The sequence below is a fragment of the Python bivittatus genome, unplaced genomic scaffold (genome assembly GCF_059951505.1).
Source record: "Python bivittatus isolate LINGU-HERP-01145 unplaced genomic scaffold, Pbiv_v1 ctg000480_np1212, whole genome shotgun sequence".
NCBI classification, from domain to species: Eukaryota; Metazoa; Chordata; class Lepidosauria; order Squamata; family Pythonidae; genus Python; species Python bivittatus.
In genome coordinates, this window is record NW_028277075.1 from 41,608,570 (window position 1) to 41,630,091 (window position 21,522).

Here is a 21,522-nt window from a genome sequence, read left to right on the forward strand (position 1 = left end):
GGCTACATTTGTGCTCCAAAGCAATTTCACTGAAATGAATTCAAAGCCATGCACAGCCCTGATAAGTTTATTAAGATTAGGGTGCAGCAGCAGTCCTCCATAGTGTCCTACACTCTAACTTTATTGCAAAAGCAGGATAAAACAGCCAAAACCCAAGCTCTTTTGAAAAGAGCAGAACTGATACAAAGATTAGAGAAATGCGTTTTAGAAAATTGAGGACCTGTACAAAATGAGTCTAACTATCTTCCTAACATGTGGATATCTTATTAGCTAGAAAATAATTTGGAGAAAGATATTATACTATTACATGAGGGCTGAATTATTAAATATTTTAACTTATTTACTGGACTTATATGCAACCATTTAAAATGAGAATAATCTAATGGTCATTTAATAATGATGTGCTCCCACACATTCAGATGAAAGCAAGCCTTGCTAAAACAAGTACTTAATACATAAACATAAAAGCTGCATGTTTATTCTATCATTTGAAGCAGTTCAAGTTGATTCATTACATTTCCCATAATACAGCAAGCTATTTAAAGAATGAAAGAGTCCTGCTGTTTCTCCTCCATCACCGCTATCTTTTCACATTTCCTAGCATTTTAGAAGCAGCTTGTAACATACCTAACTTGCAGCTAGTTGTTATACTGTTCTTTTGATTGTGATCACTTACTGTCAATTTAATGCACATTTGCATAGACTGTGATTGTTTTTCTATTGGTAGGAGCATTTCCTAAATAGAGTTCTATTCAGAGTATTTCAACCAGCACAAACTGAGGAAGGTGAATTTTGTTCCTCCCCCTCCTCCCACAACTGTCAATGCCACTTCATTCATTCCTCCATGGGAACTCCATTCTTTGGAATAAAGAAAAGGGAATCAAGAACGAATTTCCTTTTCTTTAGGTATGTTGAACCCCCTTCACCTTCAGAGTAATGTCCATAGAGATTGAGGGATGATCAGTGTAGTACATCACATCAGGACAGCTCCAGGTTGGGAAATACAGTGAGAGAGGGATACCATTTCACTATTACCAGTTCTGGTGAGAATAGTCAAGGTCAAATTTTAACCAAAGATTCACAAAGTGAGCATGAGTTATTATAAAGTTTGTTCCAATAAATACTGATTTGAGAGCATGTCTCATCGTCTAGTAGTTTGTACTTAGAAATCTATGGCCTTAATGTTGACAAAAAGAACACAGTGGAGGTTATAGTGCTAAATAGAAGTGTTTTGAAGATGCCATATACACGCCGCTCTTTAAGATATCACCTGCATTTTTCTTTTCACTAAGTCTAGATGTGGCCACCCGCTATTCGGCGACAACTCAATTAAAGGGAGGTTTTAATAAACGTGCCGACAGTTTCAACACTTCCTTTCACCGGAGCGTCCCCCATCTTCCTGGGACAGGGAGATCACGTTTTCACCCCGCGTCCACTTCCCCACCCGAAGGAAGGAGTAACTAAAATGGGGGAGAAGGAAAAAGCGAGCGCGTGCACCCACATGGACAGCAAGGGCTGCGCGACTCAGGCGGGCGGGCAAACAAACAGCCGGGCCTTTGTGCAGCAGCCTTTCACACAATGAGACTCCCTCCCCGGGAAGCGTCGCTGCCTCTCGCCGCCGCCATGTTGGGTCCGGGCCGGCTCCATGTGCAAGGGGGGAGGGGTGAAGAGGAGGAAGAAAAAGGGTGAGAGCTCAAGTGTCGTAGCCGGTTGGAATCGGGAGGGAGGGTGACGGGAGGGAAAGCAGCCGTGAAGGCCAAGGGGCACGGAAAACAGGCGTTCGGGCCCGAAGAAAAGCCGCCTCTCCTCCCCTCCGTCTCGAAACAAAAGAGCAGGCGGGGAGGCGCAAGGAAAGGGAAAGAGTCTTAAGAATCACCCCACTTACTGCCACTCGCTCCCATCAACATTAATCCCCACCCTCACAACTCCCGGGAAGGGGTGAGAGAGAGAGAGAGAGAGAGACCCTGCCTCCACACCTTTTTCTTCTCCAAATTGCGCAGCTTCTTATCGATGACACCCAAAATCTGCTTCATCGCCTCGGTCTGCACGGAACTCGTACTGCCAGCCGAAACCGCTGCCTGGGAAGCCGAAGCCGCCGCCGCCGCTACCGTTGCCTCGTTGCCCGCTTTACTGCCGCTACTCGCCATCGCGCTGCTGGTGGCCGAGGGCATCGCTTACTGAGAAGAGAACAACGCGTTACGGGATTCGAAGGGAGGGAGAGAGGAAGCGAGAGAAAGGAAGCCGCGCAGACGAGCCGACGGGACGGCAGAGGGGACAGAATGTGGGGACACAGAAAACGCGTCCCACAGGAACGTCTTTTAGTCTTCCAATCCCCCCTTTTTCTCACGTGCCCCCCCGCATCTCTCTCCCCGCGCGCGCTCCGTTCCGATCCAGACCGCACCTGTCAGCGCGCGCCCAACGATCCTAGGCAACCTGATTGAGCCGTAAGGTCCGTCCGCAACACCGCGGGCGCGTGCTCGGCACCCACGTGATTGGCAGTGCGCGGACCCCCCACACTTCGCCCCCCCCTCGCCGCGACCAACGGTCCTCCCAGAACCACCCTTCTTTCCTTTCATTCTTCCCCCTCACCGTGAGAGATGCGCGCGCCCGCGTGCGTGTGTGAGGGAATGGAAGATGGGAGGGCACTAGGGAAGGACTCGGTGAACTCTTTACGCAGGGGAACGGCGGCCTCTATCCGCGCGAGTCCGGTCAGTTACACCGCTACCTCTGCACCGAGATATGGGGGGAAAAGGAAAAGACCGAAAGAAGGCCGCGAGGGCGCGCGCGCGAGACGGGCAGGGTGCGAGCGATGGGGTCCTCATCTCTTGGAGCTGGCGGTAATGAATGCCGGATTGGCAAGGAGCGCTTCATCAGACTGACCTCGTGCAAGCTTCCGAGCGTGCCTTCGCATGAGCCTGAGTCTTACGGCGCCGATTTTTCAGGCGCCGAGGCCACCTAGACTTGGAGCACCATGGTTAAGAGGAGCGGCTTAGGTGGTGTCGAAGAGTGCGGGAGGTGGGACAGTTCTGGGCCGAGCCGAAACTGCTATTTTGGGGGGATGGCCTGTGTCTCGATCGTGGTGGGAGGATGGCAGGCTGATTTGAGGGCGGTTAGAGGAGCTTAGAAGTCTCATTATTCCGTGGACTTGAGAAATCTTAATATCAAGTCTCTAAAGTCCGTTGAGCAGAATGATCCTGCTTTCCTGATAGTTACTGGGAGATTCTCGGTGGTAGAGCAGGAACGAGGCTGAGTTCGGGCTTAGGGCAATTTTTTTCCTCGTAATAATTCCAAGGTTTTGAAAACTTCCAAAACTTTATGTGGCTCTTACAGGAGAAGGAGGTGAGGCAAAGGCTATTGCTTTGGCATTGATTGTTGGTAGCATAAAAATTTAATACACAGCATTTGAACATTCAGAGCATTTTATAATAAAGTCACAATCAGCAATTCAAAATAACAAATAATTTGGGCATAGGCATGCTTATTTCAGAAAAGAATGCGTGATGAAATCTGGAATTAATATTACTGTAGGAAGGTATGCTTCCAAATGATGAGGTTGGGGTAATCATTTGATATTTTTTCTATTTCAGTGATTATGATTATGTGCCATCATAATCATTTTTGACTTGTAGCGACCACATAGATAGATTTTCTCCAAGATGATCTATCTGTAATATGTTCTTTCAGGTCTCTTAATCATGCACTCATCACCATTGTAACTGAATCCATCCACCTCTTAAAAAATAATAGCTTTGGGGGCAATAAGCAATTTTGTTACATTGGTGGAAAACTCTGAATAAATGCTTTATTTCCCAGGCCTGTATCAGCTTTGAAACACCGATGCTGAGACATTGAACCAAGATAGCAAATGTCTGTAAGAATTAATTATTCAATTAATAATAATTGTATTATTATTACAATTAATAATTGTTTTTGAGGCTGTTGTAAAGATCTGGAATGCCTTTAAATGTGTTGTGTTCCTTTTAACATTTTTCTTTATAATGTGTAATAACTTTTAACAAAAGATATCTCATCTGCAGGTGTTCAGTGGTTCTGTACTGAAGTTGAAAGCGCTATGTTAAGTATAAAGATAAGGCAAGTAGGAATGTGTAGATGGTGGGAATATCAGGCACGTAATAAAAAATAGTAAATAGACACCTCCCCTCACGAGCAACATAACTTACAATTGTTGCATAAATAAGCTTCTGTTATTTGTATTAAAATGTGAGACTTACTAAATAATTTCTAATATTGAAAGGATTCTCCAAAGCACAAACTTCACCACAGTAGCTGCTCCTTACATTACATTTAATTAGTGGGGATGGGAGAGGGCTTTGTGGCATTTGATTTCAGAACATTTCTTGAAATATGTCACTTAGAATAAAGAAGCATTGCAACATAAAATCACTTAGGTTTTAACCATGTACTCTTGTGAGGCAGCATCTTTCAAGAGAATGGACAAAGGCTACAATTCATGATGCATGTTATATTTTCCTATTATAGGAGAAAGTATGTTTTTCAGGATCAGATATTGCAGCAATATAGGTCTCAATATCGGATTTTGCAGAACACAAGGGGAACAGTAATACGTCTTATACCAAGTTTGAATTCATTTTAGTTCTAAAAACTTTATATTTGGCTTGGTGGCTATAGTCATTTCCTTAGACATTATAGTATAATACAGAATCTTTGACCACCATAATATAGAAAATATGAGATTAGCAGTTATAGTACAAAATAATGTATATCTTAAAACTGTAAAGACAATGATTATAGAGTTAAAAGCTAAAAAAATAAACACTACAATTCTGCTAAAAAACCAAAATCTGTACTGTGATACCTAGAAAGCTAAAAGAATAAGAATAAGCTGTAAAAACAGTAAAACTGAATAGCTGAAGATTAATTATTAGGCATGAGCTGTGTCACGCCTAATTGGCTCCTACTGGCAGTCAGTACCTATCAAATTATGCGTGCTGCTGTGCCAAACTCCGCAATATGTTATCAGAAGATTGGGGGTCAGAGAATAGTAGGAATATGTAAAATTGAGCTGTGTGGCCTGGTAACATGATGAGTAATGGGAGAAGGATACTCTGGATGTCTGTAAAATGATCAGGAGTGGAAGGATAAGGGAGGCTGATCTTAATTTGGAGTGAGAGTCCAAGCTGTCCTTTGTGAGAAGTCTCTGTGTGTGTGTACGCACTGGGTAGATTCTTGTTGGGAGCTATGGGTATTTTATTTTGTTGGCTGGTAGAGCAGCATTATCTGAACAACCTGTACTAACTTAATTGAAGGTACTGCATAGGAAAGGGAAGGTAGAAGTCTGGACACATAGGATGAGATTAGATTATTTAAGGAGGGTATGAGAGTGGGGAGTAGATTCTGATAGTGTCTGGCAGAGGGAGGTAAGCATTGTGCTGGCCTATGGGAGAAAGGGATGGACAATTTGGGCCTCTTCCCTGGACCAAGGACACTGTATCACAAGACATTTTGGCCTCCAGCGGCACTCCTCTAGATTTGTTCTGGAGGAACAAGAAAATCTAAAGTGTTATTACTATAACTTGATTGTGCAAAGAGGATAGTATTTCCCTGTAAGGCCTCTTCCTAATCACAGATCCCAGGGGGCCATTTGGTTTACCAAGGAGCTCCTGAAGAGGAGTTGGATGCCACGCTGACAAGACCAGAGGAGATAATAGGGATGTCTTGTGAAGTTAACTGGGATTCTTCCCATCTTCTTGTCTGTAAGTATACGGATAGAGTCCTTGATATTTTGAGTTCTGCCACCTGTGGACTGGATCTCTATCTTTTCTGGTTCTTTGAGTGGTTAAGGCAGGGATGAAGGAGTGGATTCTGAGGTGGTTAGGTGCCTCGAGGGAACACATAGTACCTGCTGCCTAGAAGTAGAGAATCATGTATTCTTCCTTAAAAAGGTCACATCTTGCTCTCAGTTTTCAACCCTGCAGTGTTAAGGAAGATCTGAGAGAAGGTGGTAGGACTTCAGCAGCAAAGGTTTTGGGATAGAAACAGCAGTGATCTCTCTTGTGGGTGAACTCTCCTGGGACTTGGATGGTAGGTGTTCAGTTCTCCTTGTACTGGTAGAGCTCTAACTGCTTTTGATATAATCAGCCATGGTATTCTCCTGGAGTGCTGTAGAGAGTATAGAGGATGGCCTTGACAGAGAGAAATAAGATCCCTTACAAAGACAGTGAACAGATAAATGTGGCTTAAGCCCATATGAAGATAAATATTTACGAAATAGTATAAGACAGGCATCTAATTCACATGAAGATAAAAGAGGGAGGAGGGAAGCACGTTCAGACTTGCAAGATTCTGTTATTATAGCCATTCTAATAAAAGTAGTTTTAGGCCTATGGTATGGAAGCTGCTTGGAACAGTATGAAAAGAATTATGTTACAAAGTGCCAGAGGCATGGCTTTTTCTTATTTTTAATTTATTTTCATTGCTATAATACACAGAAAAGAAAGAAAAAAATGCAACCGGATACAAAACAATACATTTCTTCCTGACACAGATGGCTTCTGTGGGTTGCTGAAGAGAGAGGCCAAAAAGAGGAAAACCATGTCCTGCCAGCCTGAGAGAGACTACCAGCCAGCGTAATTATTTAACTGCAAAGGGGGTGGAGGGCGGAAGCTGGATATAGCTATGCCCATATTGAAGCTGTAGGCTGCACATATATCCAGAAGAGAAAGTGAGTTAACTTTAAAATGTTTGGACACATGCAAATAAATACATTGGTTTATTGTTTTATTGCCATTTCACTACTGCTTATCAGAAAGGCAGAAGGGAGGTGAGGGAAAAGAATCCAGCTCATTTAGCTGCTGTAATGAAATACTACCATAATTGCTTTATATGCTTGAAAATGAAACTAGTAACTTGCTCATGAAAAAAGGTCGCCGGGGGGAATTCACAAGAAAGTACTGTGTACTCGTCTGTTGGATCAGTTTCCATGAACTCATGAAACCCTTGTGTCAACCAGGTCATTAAAGAATGTATGAATGTGAAAAAAGTTTGTATGTTTGTTGATTTAGAAAAATTATCATAAAGTGAATAAACTTGAATTATTATTTGTGCTAATATACAGTTCAGGTTTGGTTGCTGAATACAATAAGAGTCCTATATTATAGAAATAAAGCATGTGGGAGAATAAATGGAATACTAGAGCCAGTTTGGTCTAGTGGTTAAGGCACCAGTCCAGAAAGCAGGAGACTGAGTTCTAGTCCCGCCTTAGGCATGAAAGCCAGCTGCGTAACTTTGGGCCAGTCACTTTCTCTCAGCCCAACTCACCTCACAGGGTGATTGTTGTGGGGAAAATAGGAGGAGGAAGGAGTACTAGGTATGTTTGCCACCTTGAGTTATTTATAAAAAAACAAAAGGCAGAATAAAAAAAATCTAATAAATACTTAGCAAATGATTCAACATTGATCAGGTAATAAAACAAGGATGTGTGGTTTCCTTTTGGTTGTTTGTTTATGGATAAATGTACTGTGTAAGGAATGTTTGTGATATATATGTCAGTGTGGATAAGAAAGTATATACCTTTGTATACCGATGATGCCATGTTGTTGGCTAAGAACGAACTTGCAGAAAATGTTAGATAAATTGTATGATGCAACAAAAAGTATGGAACTGAAAGTTTATGCATTGAAAACCAAGGTAGCTATGTTTGACAGGGAAAACAGCATTTATGCAAGTTTTGCATAAATGGTGGTAAATTAGAGCAATTAGGTAAATTTGTGTACCTTGGCAGAATGTTTATTAAAGATGGTAAATCAATAAAGAAAGTTTAAACTCTGCAATGCTGATAGTAAACATTCTGGATGTCTATCAGCATTAAAATGTGTTTTGGACTATTCTAAGTATACATTATTTTTATAGATAATTAATATCCACTTTAGCAATATTGTTTAAGTATCTGCAAGAACTTTGGAGAAAAGAGTTGGAGTACCTGTACTAACAAATTAGGGGTTAAGGATCTTAAAGAAGATTAAGTACGACTCTTACAACCTTAAGTAGAGATTACAGTAATTCAGTAGAAAAATTCTTCTCATATATATTAGACACCCCAGGGATTGTTTTAAAAGGGTTGCCTATTAGTATGATAGAAGTATAAAATGATGGAGGGGACATCAATGGAAAGATAATGTCATCCCAGGTTTACAGTTTTGGATTAATGATAAGCATTTACTGTCAGTTTATGAATTGGAAATTGAAAGATTGATTGATATTCTGTGGTCAAGGTTTAATGTTGGATTTAAATTTGAGCTCATATATTTTATAATCATATAAAGTATATGTTGTTTTTTCCTTTTTATTTGTTTTTGTTTTTTCTAACATTTTGTTCTTTATACTAAAGAATACAAATTTTTAAAAATAAAACATCACATGAAAAATATAAAAACAAATTCAGTGCAGTAGAGCATGGATCACTTGAGAAGTATATGTGGAAAAACAAGAAGAGATGGAGTCAAGAATGAGTAGATGATGAATGAATGTGGGCTGAATGCAAAAGTGAGCGACCAGTATGAATGAAGTTCATTGAGGTCATTTGGTCATACTAAGGGAATGAACGAGAATAAAATTGCAAAACAAACTTATGAAGGAAATGTGATGGGAGAAAGAAGATCTAGAAATCATGATTAGAGTTGATGAAATCCCCAAAAAGGAGTGAGAGTTTGAAGAACAAAAGCTAATGCCTGTTGGATGTGGTAGAAATATGAATGGTTTGCAAGAGTAGAAAGATATAGAGAGGTATAGTGAATGGTGTTGGTAGAAACTAGATTTAGCTATATTTCTTTTTCTTCTTCTTTTTTTTTGTACTTACTAGTTCATTAAGTACAGTACTATAATGTGCTCATTGTGGAGCTGGAAAATGTCTGCAAGTTGTAGTTGGTACAAATTGTAACAGCTAAGATCCTAATCAGGAGAAAGTACAGGAATCATATGATTCTATATCAAAAGATCACCACTGGTTACCAGTTGCTTACCAAGCACAATTTAAGTTGTTTCTCAACTGTTTCTACAATCTGCAGGAGAGACCTTTTGAAGATGCCCCCATTTTTCAGGAGTGCAGGAGAGGATCTTCTAGCTCTGCATTGCTCACAGGTTGTAGAAGAAAGACCCTCAGGAGTTGCTTTTGGCCTTGTCTCTCTCTCTCTCTCAGAAAATATGCAATGGCAGATTTTTCATCAAGCCTGCAATTGATAAATGATTTAGTACCCTTTTCATGGTGCCTTTTAATCTATAAGTTTATATTATTTTTGTTTTTAAATATTATTAGTCAACTTGAATATAAATATAAATAAATATAAATTAAAATATATGTAAATAAAATGCACTAAAATGGTACATGTTGTGAAGAAGCTTTCTAACAAGGGATAGGTTTTTCTTTCAAAATTCTAGAACCTTAGATCTTCAATGAAATTAAATGTTTAAACATTTAAACACAAAAGGTATTTAATCACTGCCAAAAGGTCCTGTGAAGGTTACCAACTTGGATTCCTTCAAAGGCAGTGTGTAAAGTATCACATTATCGATGCCTATAAGTTATGACGGTGGATTATTGCCAGTACATCTCCCAGTATCAGTTGATGAAGACCTTGCGTGAAAGGATGCTCTTTATTCATGTCTTCTCATGAACTCTCCACTGGCATCTGGTAGGCCATTGTGGGAACAGAATCCTGAATAAGATTAGCCTTTGGTCTGATCCAGAACAACTCCTAATGTAGCCTTTACTGTACTTGTTTACAAAGTAGTATTTGAATGTGTTGGATTTTGCATATCAGGACTGCAGCATTTCTCCTTAATTTCACTGATATATTTTTGATTTGCATATTCTTTAAACTTGAGATTTCTTCTTTTTTACCTTTGGTAAATGTGCAGGAAACATTAGAGATAATTTAGTTAAATCATATTTTCTGATTTTCAGTTAATATCCAAAGTGGCTTACATGCTTATGAAACAAGTAAATTCATTGAAATCATTAAATCTGCTAAGCCAAAATAAACATGATCAATTAAAATTAAACATTATTCAACTAAAGGGAATAACATAGTGAAAACTTTAATGTTTCAAGAAGCAGCAAAATACTAGACCTTAAAATCGATTTAATATATGAGGTTTTAGCATCCATCAGCTGAAAAAAGAGGAGTGCCACAGGGAGACTATTCCAAAGTTTGGCACCACCACTACCAAAAAGGTCTTGCCACTTACAACATTACTAATGGTAAGAGATCACAGATGAAGTTCTTTAAATCCAATTTTAAGACATGGGCAAATTCTTAAGGGAAGGGAGAAGCTGATATTTCAGTTATTTTCTTAGATCAGTGAGTTCTTAATAGCAGTAATACGCTGAAATAAACCAGGATATATTGTGTAGGATTAGAGAAAGATGATCTGATTGTCAAAAGCTGTATTCTAGACTAATTGCAATTTTCAGTCTTCAAAGATAGCCCCCATGAGTAACAGCCAGGTCAATTCCTGTATAAAAGATTGCAGTGTGCAAACCAGACAGACCCACCAAGAAGTTCATTCAGCCATTGTTTCTGGGACAGTGTAAAATCTTTCATCTGAAACTCTCATCTTTCGTACAGACTGTACACCTTTTTCTAGATCAGTGAATCAGTGACTAGCAGCACACTATTTATCAGAATTATGCTTAAGTTTATTAATCTCTGGTACTGATGACAAAGTACTGAAGACAAAGTCTATTTGAAAATAATTCCTTATCTGTGATTACAATAGATAATGGAAATCTCTTCTGCTTCTGCTGCTTGCTTGTCCTCTTCTTCATTTGCGCCAGAAAAAATGTATTTAATTCTTCTAGGCTAGAAGAATATTTATTCTAGATAGCCAGACATTTCAGGTGTTCTTAAATGACCGAGCTGTATTACATGCTTCATTTGAACCAGCCCCATTCTTGAAAGATAATGCAAATCACTTGTTCTGCTTTATTTCAGAAGCACAACTTTATATTATAAGAATTGGATCAGGGCTTTCCCTGAGTGTTACATTTTAGGACTTTACAGATATGCAGAAGTGTGATAATAAATGGTACACACAAAATAAATTCACAATTTACATTTGCCAACCAACTGTAAACTTTTCCATATGACAGAGTTTCAACAGAAACATAAAAATAAGTCACTTTTGATAAATAGCTGAAGCAGATATAGTATTCAACAAAAACAACAGTTAAATAGCATAGTTAAAGTTTAATCTGACACTCAGAGACTTCCAGGAAAAAGAATGCTATCTTGCTATATCTTTTTCTCAACTATGATGTGATAAAGGCCAGTACAACTTAGCCTTGCATGAACTAGTATTATTTGGATAGATTAGAGTACCAGTGCAATTGATTATTGGCATTGTACGTGAAGCTAGAAGAAAGACCCTAACCAAATCTCCCCAAACCCTTAATGAGGGGTCCTCAGGCCATGAATGAGTTCATGCTTAGGTGGTTCTTAGCTGGTGTTAAAGTAATAGTTTTTCTCTTATTACAACAAATCTGTCCAAGGGCAGGCACCAGGTGCACAAAACCTGTTAGGCTTTGACACCTATTAGCTTAGAGGGAAGTCAGATGCGGGAACAGGAGCAATACAGATAGAATAAGGATTGGCAACAGAGACAGCAAATTTCATGCTGGTGTAAGTTTTGGCTGACTCAGGGATTGGTGGTGAGCACTTCAGCTCAGCAATGGGGAAAGACTCAGGCAGTTCATTTATTTACATATATTCGTTTGCTGCCTCTTCCCATGACTGCAGCAGTATCCAGGACAGATAATTAAAAAATATAAAATATATATATCTTTGCCAAACAGTCATACAAGAAATAGTTCTTGGAGAAGAATGAATATACATTTTGAAGAATATGAATATAGTTTTTGAAGAAATATGGAGAATTACAAGATGACAGGTAAGAAAAGATATTGAGCTATTTCAAGAAACCAATTTACTTAGTTTATCAGCAATTCATTAGTTTTAAAAAAAATCCAAATTTGTGTTATTTTTTAAACCTTCCACTATATCACATCACTGCAATTGGATTACATAACCATAACCCCTGGATAATGGTTCATATTTTTGCCCAAGACTCTCCCAAACTAGCTTCATTTTTCTGCAGCCGACCAATTACTTATTTTGTCTCAAGATTTCAATTCTGGTGCAACATTATTTTAGCTGATTTCAGTTACTTCTTTAGAAAAGAGCATTTTCCTCAGAAGTTGCTGAATATGAATATTAATCGTATGTGGAACCTTTTGTGAATTTGTATTGTGACTTGAAACCATATTTTATCCTAATATATGAATAAATTCATAACTAACATGTATAATTGGGGTCCACTGACGTTACCAACATTATCAATGCTTTAGATATATAATTAGTTTTAACAGAAATATGCCAGAAATAGAAAATGAAAATATTTCTGACTTCAGAAGAAATAATAATGTGCAGAATATGTAGCATTTAAATGGTTAATTGTTTTGTTTAACTTTTTAGAAAATGTGGATGAAGCTCCAGGAAAATAGATGTGCCTGCTATTAATCATCCCTAAAACAATAAGGGCATTTGTTATTACTATCTACTGCTTGTTCTCAGCTTTAATCTGTCTTTTTGGTTTGAAGCTGTCAGATTTTCAGAAGTGAGCTATTTCTCTCTAGACTGTTTCTCTGCTGAGAAAATTAAATTAACCATTTTCTGTTACAATAATGGAGATCAATCACCTTTTTTTTAAAGAAGTAAAAATTGAGAAAAAAGTCATAAACAAGTTAATAGATTTTTAACTGTGGTCTGTATAATTAATGACTGGATCAAATATTAATATAAACCAAAATCAAAAGGTCATTAGTAAGTAATGATCTCTTCTAATCTAAGTTCACATTTTCTTCTGAAACAATCCAGGTCCACACATAGCATATACCTTTATGCAGTATTAACTGTTGTTTAGTTGCCTAGAAACTAAAAGGAATTAAAAGCAAATTTTACATATGCAATTTAATCACCTGTATCTTGTTGAATTTAAATAGGAAGATACTAATATGCATTATGCCTTTCTGCCACTAGAGGGTGATTAACTTCAGCAAGGTTACAATTGCACAGTTACAGTTGCACAGTTTCTCATTACTGTACAGTCCTTTATATGCTGGATCATTTGCAAGTTACAAGTAAGAAATATAGCGATGGTGGGGTATCCTTCCTCCTAGTCACATTTGGAACTCTTTTTTATTTTATTTTTTTTATTTATTTATTTATTTATTTATTTATTTATTTTATTAATTAGATTTGTCACAGCCTATCTAGTGAACAACTCTGGGTGGTTTACAATGATGATAAAATTCATTAAAATACAATGCACAAACCTAATATTAAGTAACTTCCAGAAAGATGGGGAGTTGATATGTTTTGCTTTTAGGTGTTTGCCGTTATCATATATCTTATTCCAAATCTTAATAATAAATATTACAAACTCATTGAGTATTAAAATTCTCTATATACAACAGAATTTTGCAACCACGCATAATGTTGTAGAAATAAAAGTACATATCATGATTATATTTTAATCTAATCTTTTATGAACATTTCTGGAACATTTTTTAAAATAAATAGAATAACATGTAAAAGGTATGATTATACCATGGTATTACAAGTACAATAAGCAAGATTTAACAGAAAGGATAAGACTATATTTGCAGTCTTAATAATTATAAAATCTAGCCTGGTTAGTGTTAATTGCCAGTTTAATGTTAAATTATCCCCAAGGGAAAAAATGAAGTGTCATATTGAGCTTTTCCTTTCCAGTATATATTGAAAAGACACTACTGTTTTATGCATCTGTCTTCCACTGAACTGTGTCCTCTGGCTTTTTTCTTATTGACCAGTTTTATCATTAATCCAAAGCTTGGCAGGCCAGTCAGCAATTCCTTGAATGTAATTGTTACGCTGATTGCTATATAAAGTTCAGCCCTTATTTCACTATTTTCTGATGTGACTATTTCCAATATTTTTTAAAGAACTGCAGGAGAAGAAAGTTCCAAAGACCAGCTTAACCTAATGTAAGGCCAAATCCAAATCCAACTGTGCTGGCTAAGTTTGCTTTCTCAGAATCATGCCACTTTTTATGAACATTGTAACACATTTCCCAGTTAATGAATGCTTAACTGGAGTTTTTCTGTCTTTCAGTTGCTTTGAAATTATTCAATTTCCATTTATTTTGTTTTGTCCAATCAAGGTCCACCTTCTCCAGTGTCCTTTGCAAAAAAACTGAGCAAACAATGGTGCTAGATTGTTGGCTGCTTATTGGACAGTGCTATCTTGGAGCAAATTGTTTCATCTATATCTCCCGACTTTGTATTTGTTTTTGTTTGTTTGTTTGCTTTAAGCATTTATATAGCCCCATCTTGTACCAAACTTTGGGCTGCTCACAATATCATTTTATTGAAAGCAATCTTGACCAGTATTAATCCACAAGCATGGCTCTATTGAAGTCAATATATTGTTTTGTGCCACAACATAATCCTTTCACATTAAATAAAGTTCTATTTGATAGGATAAATGGATACTGCTCTATCTTATTAATTAAAAGGGAAAGGAACTTGATTTTTTGTTCTTGATCAAAATAATTTTTGTGTGTCCTCTGGGTGGCACCAGTGTTTAAATGATAAAATCAGTCCATGACCTTAAAAAGGTGACATCTTTGTTTTGCATTTTTGTATATTGTAGCTATATATAGCCTCAAAGTATAACTTGTATATTAAAAGCAGCTTTGTTGAACAGCAGGAAAGCTTTGAGGGTGGATGCTGTTTCCTGACTCTTTGGGGTATTTGCATTTTTGTTTTTGATAGCTGTTGCATCAAGATGAAAACTTACCAAGCTCACTTGGAGAGTAGGCGAGTGGAGAGAATCCTATCTGTGTTTGGCTGAGAGGCTAGTTTGCTTGTAAAAATATATAGTTGTCATCCGGCACAGGAACTTGACCTTTCTGTGATGCTGTGTACACTTTTATTTTATTTATTTACTATCCTTGTAAGCTGTCCATTTCTGAAGGCCCTTGGTGGCCAACATGCCAAGATATAAAATGACCCTCAAGCCCAAATAATATAAAAATAAAAACAGCAAAAATATAACCAAAAAATACAAATACCATTCATCCACAAACCCCACCTTCAGTTACAACCTGCAATTACAACACACCCTCTTTCTATGCAAGATAGCACAAATAGATCTTCATGATTTTCCTAAAGCCTAAGAGAATGAAATTGACCAAAACTCTGCTGGGAAGGAGTTCCAGATAGTTGAGGTAGCATCTGAAAACCCCTGATTCTGAGGCCCCATCAGGTGATGATTCTATAAGGATGGGACCTGGATTCTATTTGGTCAGGTTAGATGGGCAGATAAATACAGGAGGAGCAATCTCTCGGATAACCAGATCTTGAGCCATATAGGACCTTGAGTTGCACCTGATGCAATTCCTAAAGTCTAAGGATGACTATGGACACACTCATCACTGCCTGGGTTACACATTCGATACAGCTATAGCTTCTAGATGTTTAAGGGCAGCCACATGTAAAGCACATTACAGTAGTCCAAGCAGGAGATGATTAGGGCAAGAGTGACTGTGAGCAAGGCTTCCTGGACCAGGAACAGTCACAATTAGCACACAAGATGAAACTGCAACTGTGCAAAAGCCCTCCTAGCCACAGCTGCCACCTGATGTACTTGAGTCATAAATTTTTTAAAAGGTGCATTTTTAAATAAAACCATGATTACCACTGATAATTCCATTTGTAAAATACAGTCACTATCAAGAAAGCAGATTCAAATTCATTAAGGAGAAAATAGTATTGGCATCACAGTACTGAATGTCTTTTCAGAACCTAAGAAAAATAGTGAATGTATATATACATATGTGTGTGTATGTATCTATGTACACACACAGTACTGTGCAAAAGTTTTAGGTGTGAAAAAATGCTATAAAGTAAAAATGCTTTCCAAAATATAGTAATTGTTTATGTTTATCAATTTACAAAATGCAAAGTGAGTGAACAGAAGAAAAATCTAAATCAAATCAATATTTGGTGTGACTACCCTTTGGCTTCAAACCAGCATCAATTCTTACACTTGAACACTTTGTACACTTGCACAAAGTCAGGGATCTTGTAGGATTAGAGTCAGGTGTAAGATTAACCAATTATACCAAGCAGGTGCTAATGATCATCAGTTTCATATGTAGGTTGAAACACAGTCATTAACTGAAACAAACAGCTGTGTAGGAGGCTTAAAACTAGGTGAGGAACAGCCATGCTCTGCTACTAAGGTGGGGTTGTGGAAGGCAGTTTCATGTCACAGGTCATACACCATGGCAAGACTCAGCACAGCAACAAGACACAAGGTAGTTATATGGCATCAGCAATGTCTCTCCCAGGCAAAAATTTCAAAGCAGACTTGGGTTTCAAGATGTGCTGTTCAAGCTCTTCTGAAGAAGTGCAAAGAAATGGGCAATGAGGACTGTAGATGCAGTGGTCAGCCAAGGAAACTTAATGCAGCAGATGGAAGACACATCATGCTTACTTCTCTTTGACATTAGAAGATGTCCAGCAGTGCCATCAGCATGGAACTGGTGGAAACCAGTGGGACCCAGGTACACCCGTCTGGAGAAGTCTGGCCAGAAGTGGTCTTCATGGAAGAATTGTGGCCAAAAAGCCATACTTCTGATGTGGAAACAAGGCTAAGTGACTCAACTATGCACGAAAACGTAGGAACTGGGATGTAGAAAAATGGCAGCGGGTGCTCTGGACTGATGAGTCGAAATTTGAAATATTTGGCTGTAGCAGGAGGCAGTTTGTTCATTGTACTGCGGTACAGTAATGATTGTCTGCAGGCAACAGTGAAGCATGATAGAGGTTCCTTGCAAGTTTGGGGCTGCATTTCTGCCAATGGAGTTGGAGATTTGGTCAGGATCAATGGTGTCCTCAATGCTGAGAAGTACAGGCAGATACTTACCCATCATGCCATACCATCAAGGAGGCATGTGATTGGCCCCAAATTTATTCTGCAGCAGGACAACCCCAAACATACAGCCAATGTCATTAAGAACTATCTTCAGCGTAAAGAAGAACAAGGAATCCTGGAAATGATGGTTTAGCCCCCACAGAGTCCTGATCTCAACATCATGGAGTCTGTCTGGGATTACATGAAGAGACAGAAGGATTTGAGGCAGCCTACATCCACAGAAGATCTGTGGTTCTCCAAGATGTTTGGAACAACCTACCTGCTGAGTTCCTTCAAAAACTGTGTGCAAGTGTACCTAGAAGAATTGATGCTCTTTTGAGAGCAAAGGGTGGTCACACCAAATTTTGATTTGATTTGGGTTTTTCTTCTGTTCGCTCACCTTGCATTTTGTAAATTGATAAACATAAACAATTACAATATATATTTTTGAAAGCATTCTTACTTTACAGCATTTTTTCACACCTGCCTAAAACTTTTGCACAGTACTGTATATCACATCAGTTTGAAACCAGGAAACTGGAAGGTAAGGCTAATGACTTATCCCATATCAATAATGATGTGCAGTGAGTATGCCTACAACTTATATATTTTCTTGTTCAGGTCCAGATCCATATAGGGAGGATGAAATTCCTGAGACCACGAAGATAACCCTTTTTTTCTGGGATATTTTATTATTATTATGCTTGTTTGCACAGTCAGCCAGATGTTTAGACTGGATTATTATTATTATTTGGACTCATGAAACTTTTATGCACTATTGTGCAACATCACTGCTGACCATACAGCATATCCATGCAGAATCATAGAACCGTAGAATTGTAGAGACTGGCGGTTCATCAGGTCCAACCTCCTGCTCAGGGCATCCAAATTAAAGCATCCCAGATAACTGGCTTTCTAGATTCTGTTTGAATATATCCAATGAAAGGGAGCCCACCATCTCTCTGAGTAATTGTTTCCACCGTCAAACTGTTCTTCCTGTTAGGAATTCTTTTCTAATATTGGAAGTTGGAATCTGCCTTCTGTAACTTAAATCTAGGATGTGCAGCTATTTGGATTTGAAGAGGAGAAGGCTTCAGAGGGGATGTGGGTGTGCTAGCTCCACCTATTGGTGTCTCTTTAAAGATGCTACTCTTTTTCCAGAGCTTGTACAGTATTCATGCATGGCCTAGGAGAATATTATAGCCTTCTTGCATCCTGCAGCTGTCTCCTTAACTCAAACATGTATTTTCTGCAGACTGCACATGACTACTGTATGAGCCCAGAAAAACTGGAGTTGCTCATACAGTATTTAGTTTGCAGTCAATTACTTGGTCCCTTCCAAGTCTAAGGTTCTACTGTTCCAAGCTCTTTTTTGCAAATATTGTTATCAAGTCAGATATTTCTCATCCTATAGTTGGGAATTTGATTTTCATTTCCTAAAGGAAAAGTGTATCTGTTAAATTTCATTCTGTTACTTCCAGCTCATTTCTCCAATTTATGAAAATTATTTTAAAATTGAGTATCTTGGCTGTCTGGCCCTTGAGGTAATATGAGGCTTAACTCTGATTTTCAATGAGCAGACTTTTGATTATTGAATGTTGTAGTGCTTAGCTAAAAATCTAAAACAGTTTGCAACATCAACACAATGGCACAAACAGAGGCCATGGGAAGAGAGCTAAGTGTTCAAAATCTTTGCAGAATTCGTTTGTGGATCATCTCTTTTGTAGCTATAAGATACTTCTCTATGTTCTGCTAAAGAATAACAACATGACACTGTTATTTTATATCTGCTGCAGTTGCTATCATTTGAGAAAACCCTTCTTTTCATTGCAAATGTTTCTTTGTGCATGAAGGCTGATAGTGAATGGGTACTTCATAGAATTACCACTCCCAGTATAACTACCTTTCCTCCTTTTGCCATTTTCTTATCCACTATTTTGGAGGTATGGGAGGATGGATAGCTGTTGCCTCATTATCATTGCACTGCAGATAACCACCACACCAAAACCTCAAACTTACAGTATGGATACAATCCATGTGAATTTTTCTTTTAAGGAGGGGTTGTGGTTCTTTTGTCCAATCAAATAAATCATACCACTAAAGGCAAAAATAAGAGGTTTTTGAATCATATATTATTTTAAATGTTTATAATATTCTATCCTGTAAAGCATTAAAAACTGTTTGGCAGGACAAAGCCTACAGCAAGTAACAACACCCAGCTAACCTTGGCTGATTTCAAAAAAGCTAAGCAGGGTCAGTTTAGTACTTGGATGAGGGACTATCAGCAAATCCAAAGGCTGTGGGGTCCACTGGGAAATCAAAGAACACCCCAGAAGAAGGCAATAGTAAACCATTTCCCTATTCACACCAAAAAGGTACATGGGCATGCCCATAAAGGCACAGGACATTGAGTGCAATGCCAAGGAGAAATTACCTGTACTTTCAAGGCAAAAATTAGCTTGATGGCAACAGCAGCATTCCTAAAACCACATCCAAGCTTTCTCTTTCTTTTCAACAAAAGGGAGAAATTAAGAACAGTATAAAACACAATTTCTCTCAGCTATGCTGAAGTACCTGCAAGTTGACACTTTAGTGTTGTTAGAAAAATAGGACATTGTCCAATTTGTATTAGAAATACTTTATTCACAATTTCTGTGTTTCCCTTCCAGTCTTGCACCAATCATAAAGTAGAATAATTTTAGGCTGCCTTAGTCAAGTAACCAGTCATGATAAATGAGTGATGGTGAGCTCATCCATCACCATGAGGTGGGGTATCAGTTATACTGATGATACCCAACTATACTTCTCTGCCCCTGGTAAATTAAGCAATGCCATGAACATCTTATCCCAGGGCCTAGAGGCTGGGAGGATCTGGATGGGGAACAATAGGCTTCAACTGAACCCTGGCAAGACTGAGTGGCTGTGGGTTTGAGGGCCTACTGGTTCTAGGACTATGCCAGTGCTAGATGGGGTGGCACTGCCCCATGCAGACCCAGACTGCAATCTGGGGGTCCTCCTAGACTCACAGCTCCTACTCTAAGAGCAGGTGGCAGTTGTGACTAGGAGGGCCTTTGCACACCCTCATGTTGTGTGCTAACTCTGTCCTTTCCTAGATCAGCAGGCTCTGCTCACAGTAACTCATGCCCTAGTCACCTCCAGATTGGACTATTGTAGTGCGCTTTACATGGGGCTGCCATTGAGTATCTGGAAGCTTCAACTGGTGCAGAATGCAGCAGCACAGGCAGTTATGTGTACTCTTAAAAAAGCACATATTACATCTCTCCTCTGTGAGGTGTATTGGCTGCAAGTCTGCTTCCAGGTCCAATTCAAGGTGCTGTTTTTGACTTTTAAAGCCCTTCATGGCATGGGACCAGGTTATCTGAGGCACCACCTCTCCCTGATTATATCAGTCTGTCCAATTAGATCTGGCAAAGAAGGCATGTTGTGGATACCATCTGCCAGGGACCTACATCTAGTGAGTCCCACGAGGCGGGCCTTCTCTGCCGTGGTGTCCGCCCTATGGAACATCCCCCCCGCCCCCGCCAAAGTTAGGTTAGCTCCATCCATCCCTGTTATCATTGTGGAAGTCCCTCAAGACCTGGTTATGTCACGAGGCCTGCCGGTTCTAGGGAACCGGAGACATTCTTAGATGACTTCATTGTGGTTGATCTTTTTACTCTCTCCAGGTGGTTTGTATATTTTAATTTTTTTGTAATGTTTTTTCACTTTTAATGACTTTTTATATTTTTATAATTATTGTTTTTTTTAATATATTTGTTTTTATTGATTGTTGTACACCTCCCAGAGTCGCTTTTTGTGAGATGGGCAGCCATATAAATGTGATTGATAGATAGATAGATAAATAAATAAATAAATAGTCAGAAAGTTACATTATTGTAGTGATTCCTCAAATGTTTTGAAGATGTGTCCCTTTCTAAATTGTGCTTCTGCATTTGGTTAGGGACAGGCATCTATGCTTGATGCAAGCATCTTTTGAAATCTGAAATTGGGCAGTCAATCTATTATTTCTTAGCTATGGTATATTGTTTGTCTCTTCTTCCTTGGACTTGTATATTTGTTAAATACACTACATATTACAGAAACTCCAGATGACTTTAGTGACCTTCCAAACGAAAGGTAAATTGCAGCAGCATTACCTTTGGAATTCTCCCTACTAGGTAAACTGTAGTGTGCATAACAGTGTTATTAAAAGCAATTGCTAATATAGATAAACCTCCAAGCAGAAGAGTAATTCTTTGAATAGAGCTTTGTATTCACAGCAAAAAAAACCCAAAAAACTTCCAGAGCACATCTGGTTCATCTTTCTCAGTAGGTACAATTACCAATTAAGAGAAAGGAAAAAAAGAAAAATATGGAGAAAAAACTATAAGCCTGCATTCATTCCTTTTGCAATGCTACAGTTTCCTTCTGTGTTAAGGAACAAACAGCTCATTTGTTTCAAAGGTGCTGCACATCTGTTTCTGTGCCTAATCACCATTAATTATAAAGGACCACCTCGCAGTAA

The 21,522-nt window shown here is 38.6% G+C and overlaps 1 protein-coding gene and 1 long non-coding RNA gene across 10 annotated transcripts in view; one reads left to right on the plus strand and one right to left on the minus strand.

Annotated features, from left to right (window-relative positions):
- The window catches only part of CAPRIN1 (cell cycle associated protein 1), a 40,815-nt gene extending 38,066 nt beyond the window's left edge, over positions 1-2,749 (minus strand). For 2 of the 4 annotated variants that reach the window (XM_088145790.1, XM_007428718.4), the window contains exons 1-2: positions 2,590-2,748; positions 1,977-2,177 (exon numbers count right to left, since the gene is read on the minus strand). In XM_088145790.1, the coding sequence (XP_088001916.1) occupies positions 1,977-2,171 (195 nt within the window). In that variant the 5' untranslated portion in view covers positions 2,172-2,177; positions 2,590-2,748. Of the gene's footprint in view, positions 1-1,976; positions 2,178-2,401; positions 2,525-2,589 lie in introns of those variants that run through there. The other 2 variants (XM_025166946.2, XM_088145789.1) reach the window with 2 other exon arrangements.
- Positions 2,750-2,836: 87 nt separating this feature from the next.
- On the plus strand, positions 2,837-9,360 carry LOC148214959 (uncharacterized). 6 transcript variants are annotated; one of them, XR_015797033.1, is made up of 4 exons: positions 2,837-3,339; positions 3,814-3,871; positions 4,038-5,735; positions 6,471-9,038. It is a non-coding gene; the product is annotated as an uncharacterized LOC148214959 (long non-coding RNA). The 6 variants fall into 6 exon arrangements; XR_015797031.1 differs by adding an exon at positions 9,045-9,360 and having other exon boundaries at positions 2,837-5,735; positions 6,471-6,703; XR_015797032.1 differs by having other exon boundaries at positions 2,837-4,092; positions 5,609-5,735.
- Positions 9,361-21,522: the final 12,162 nt, after the last annotated feature.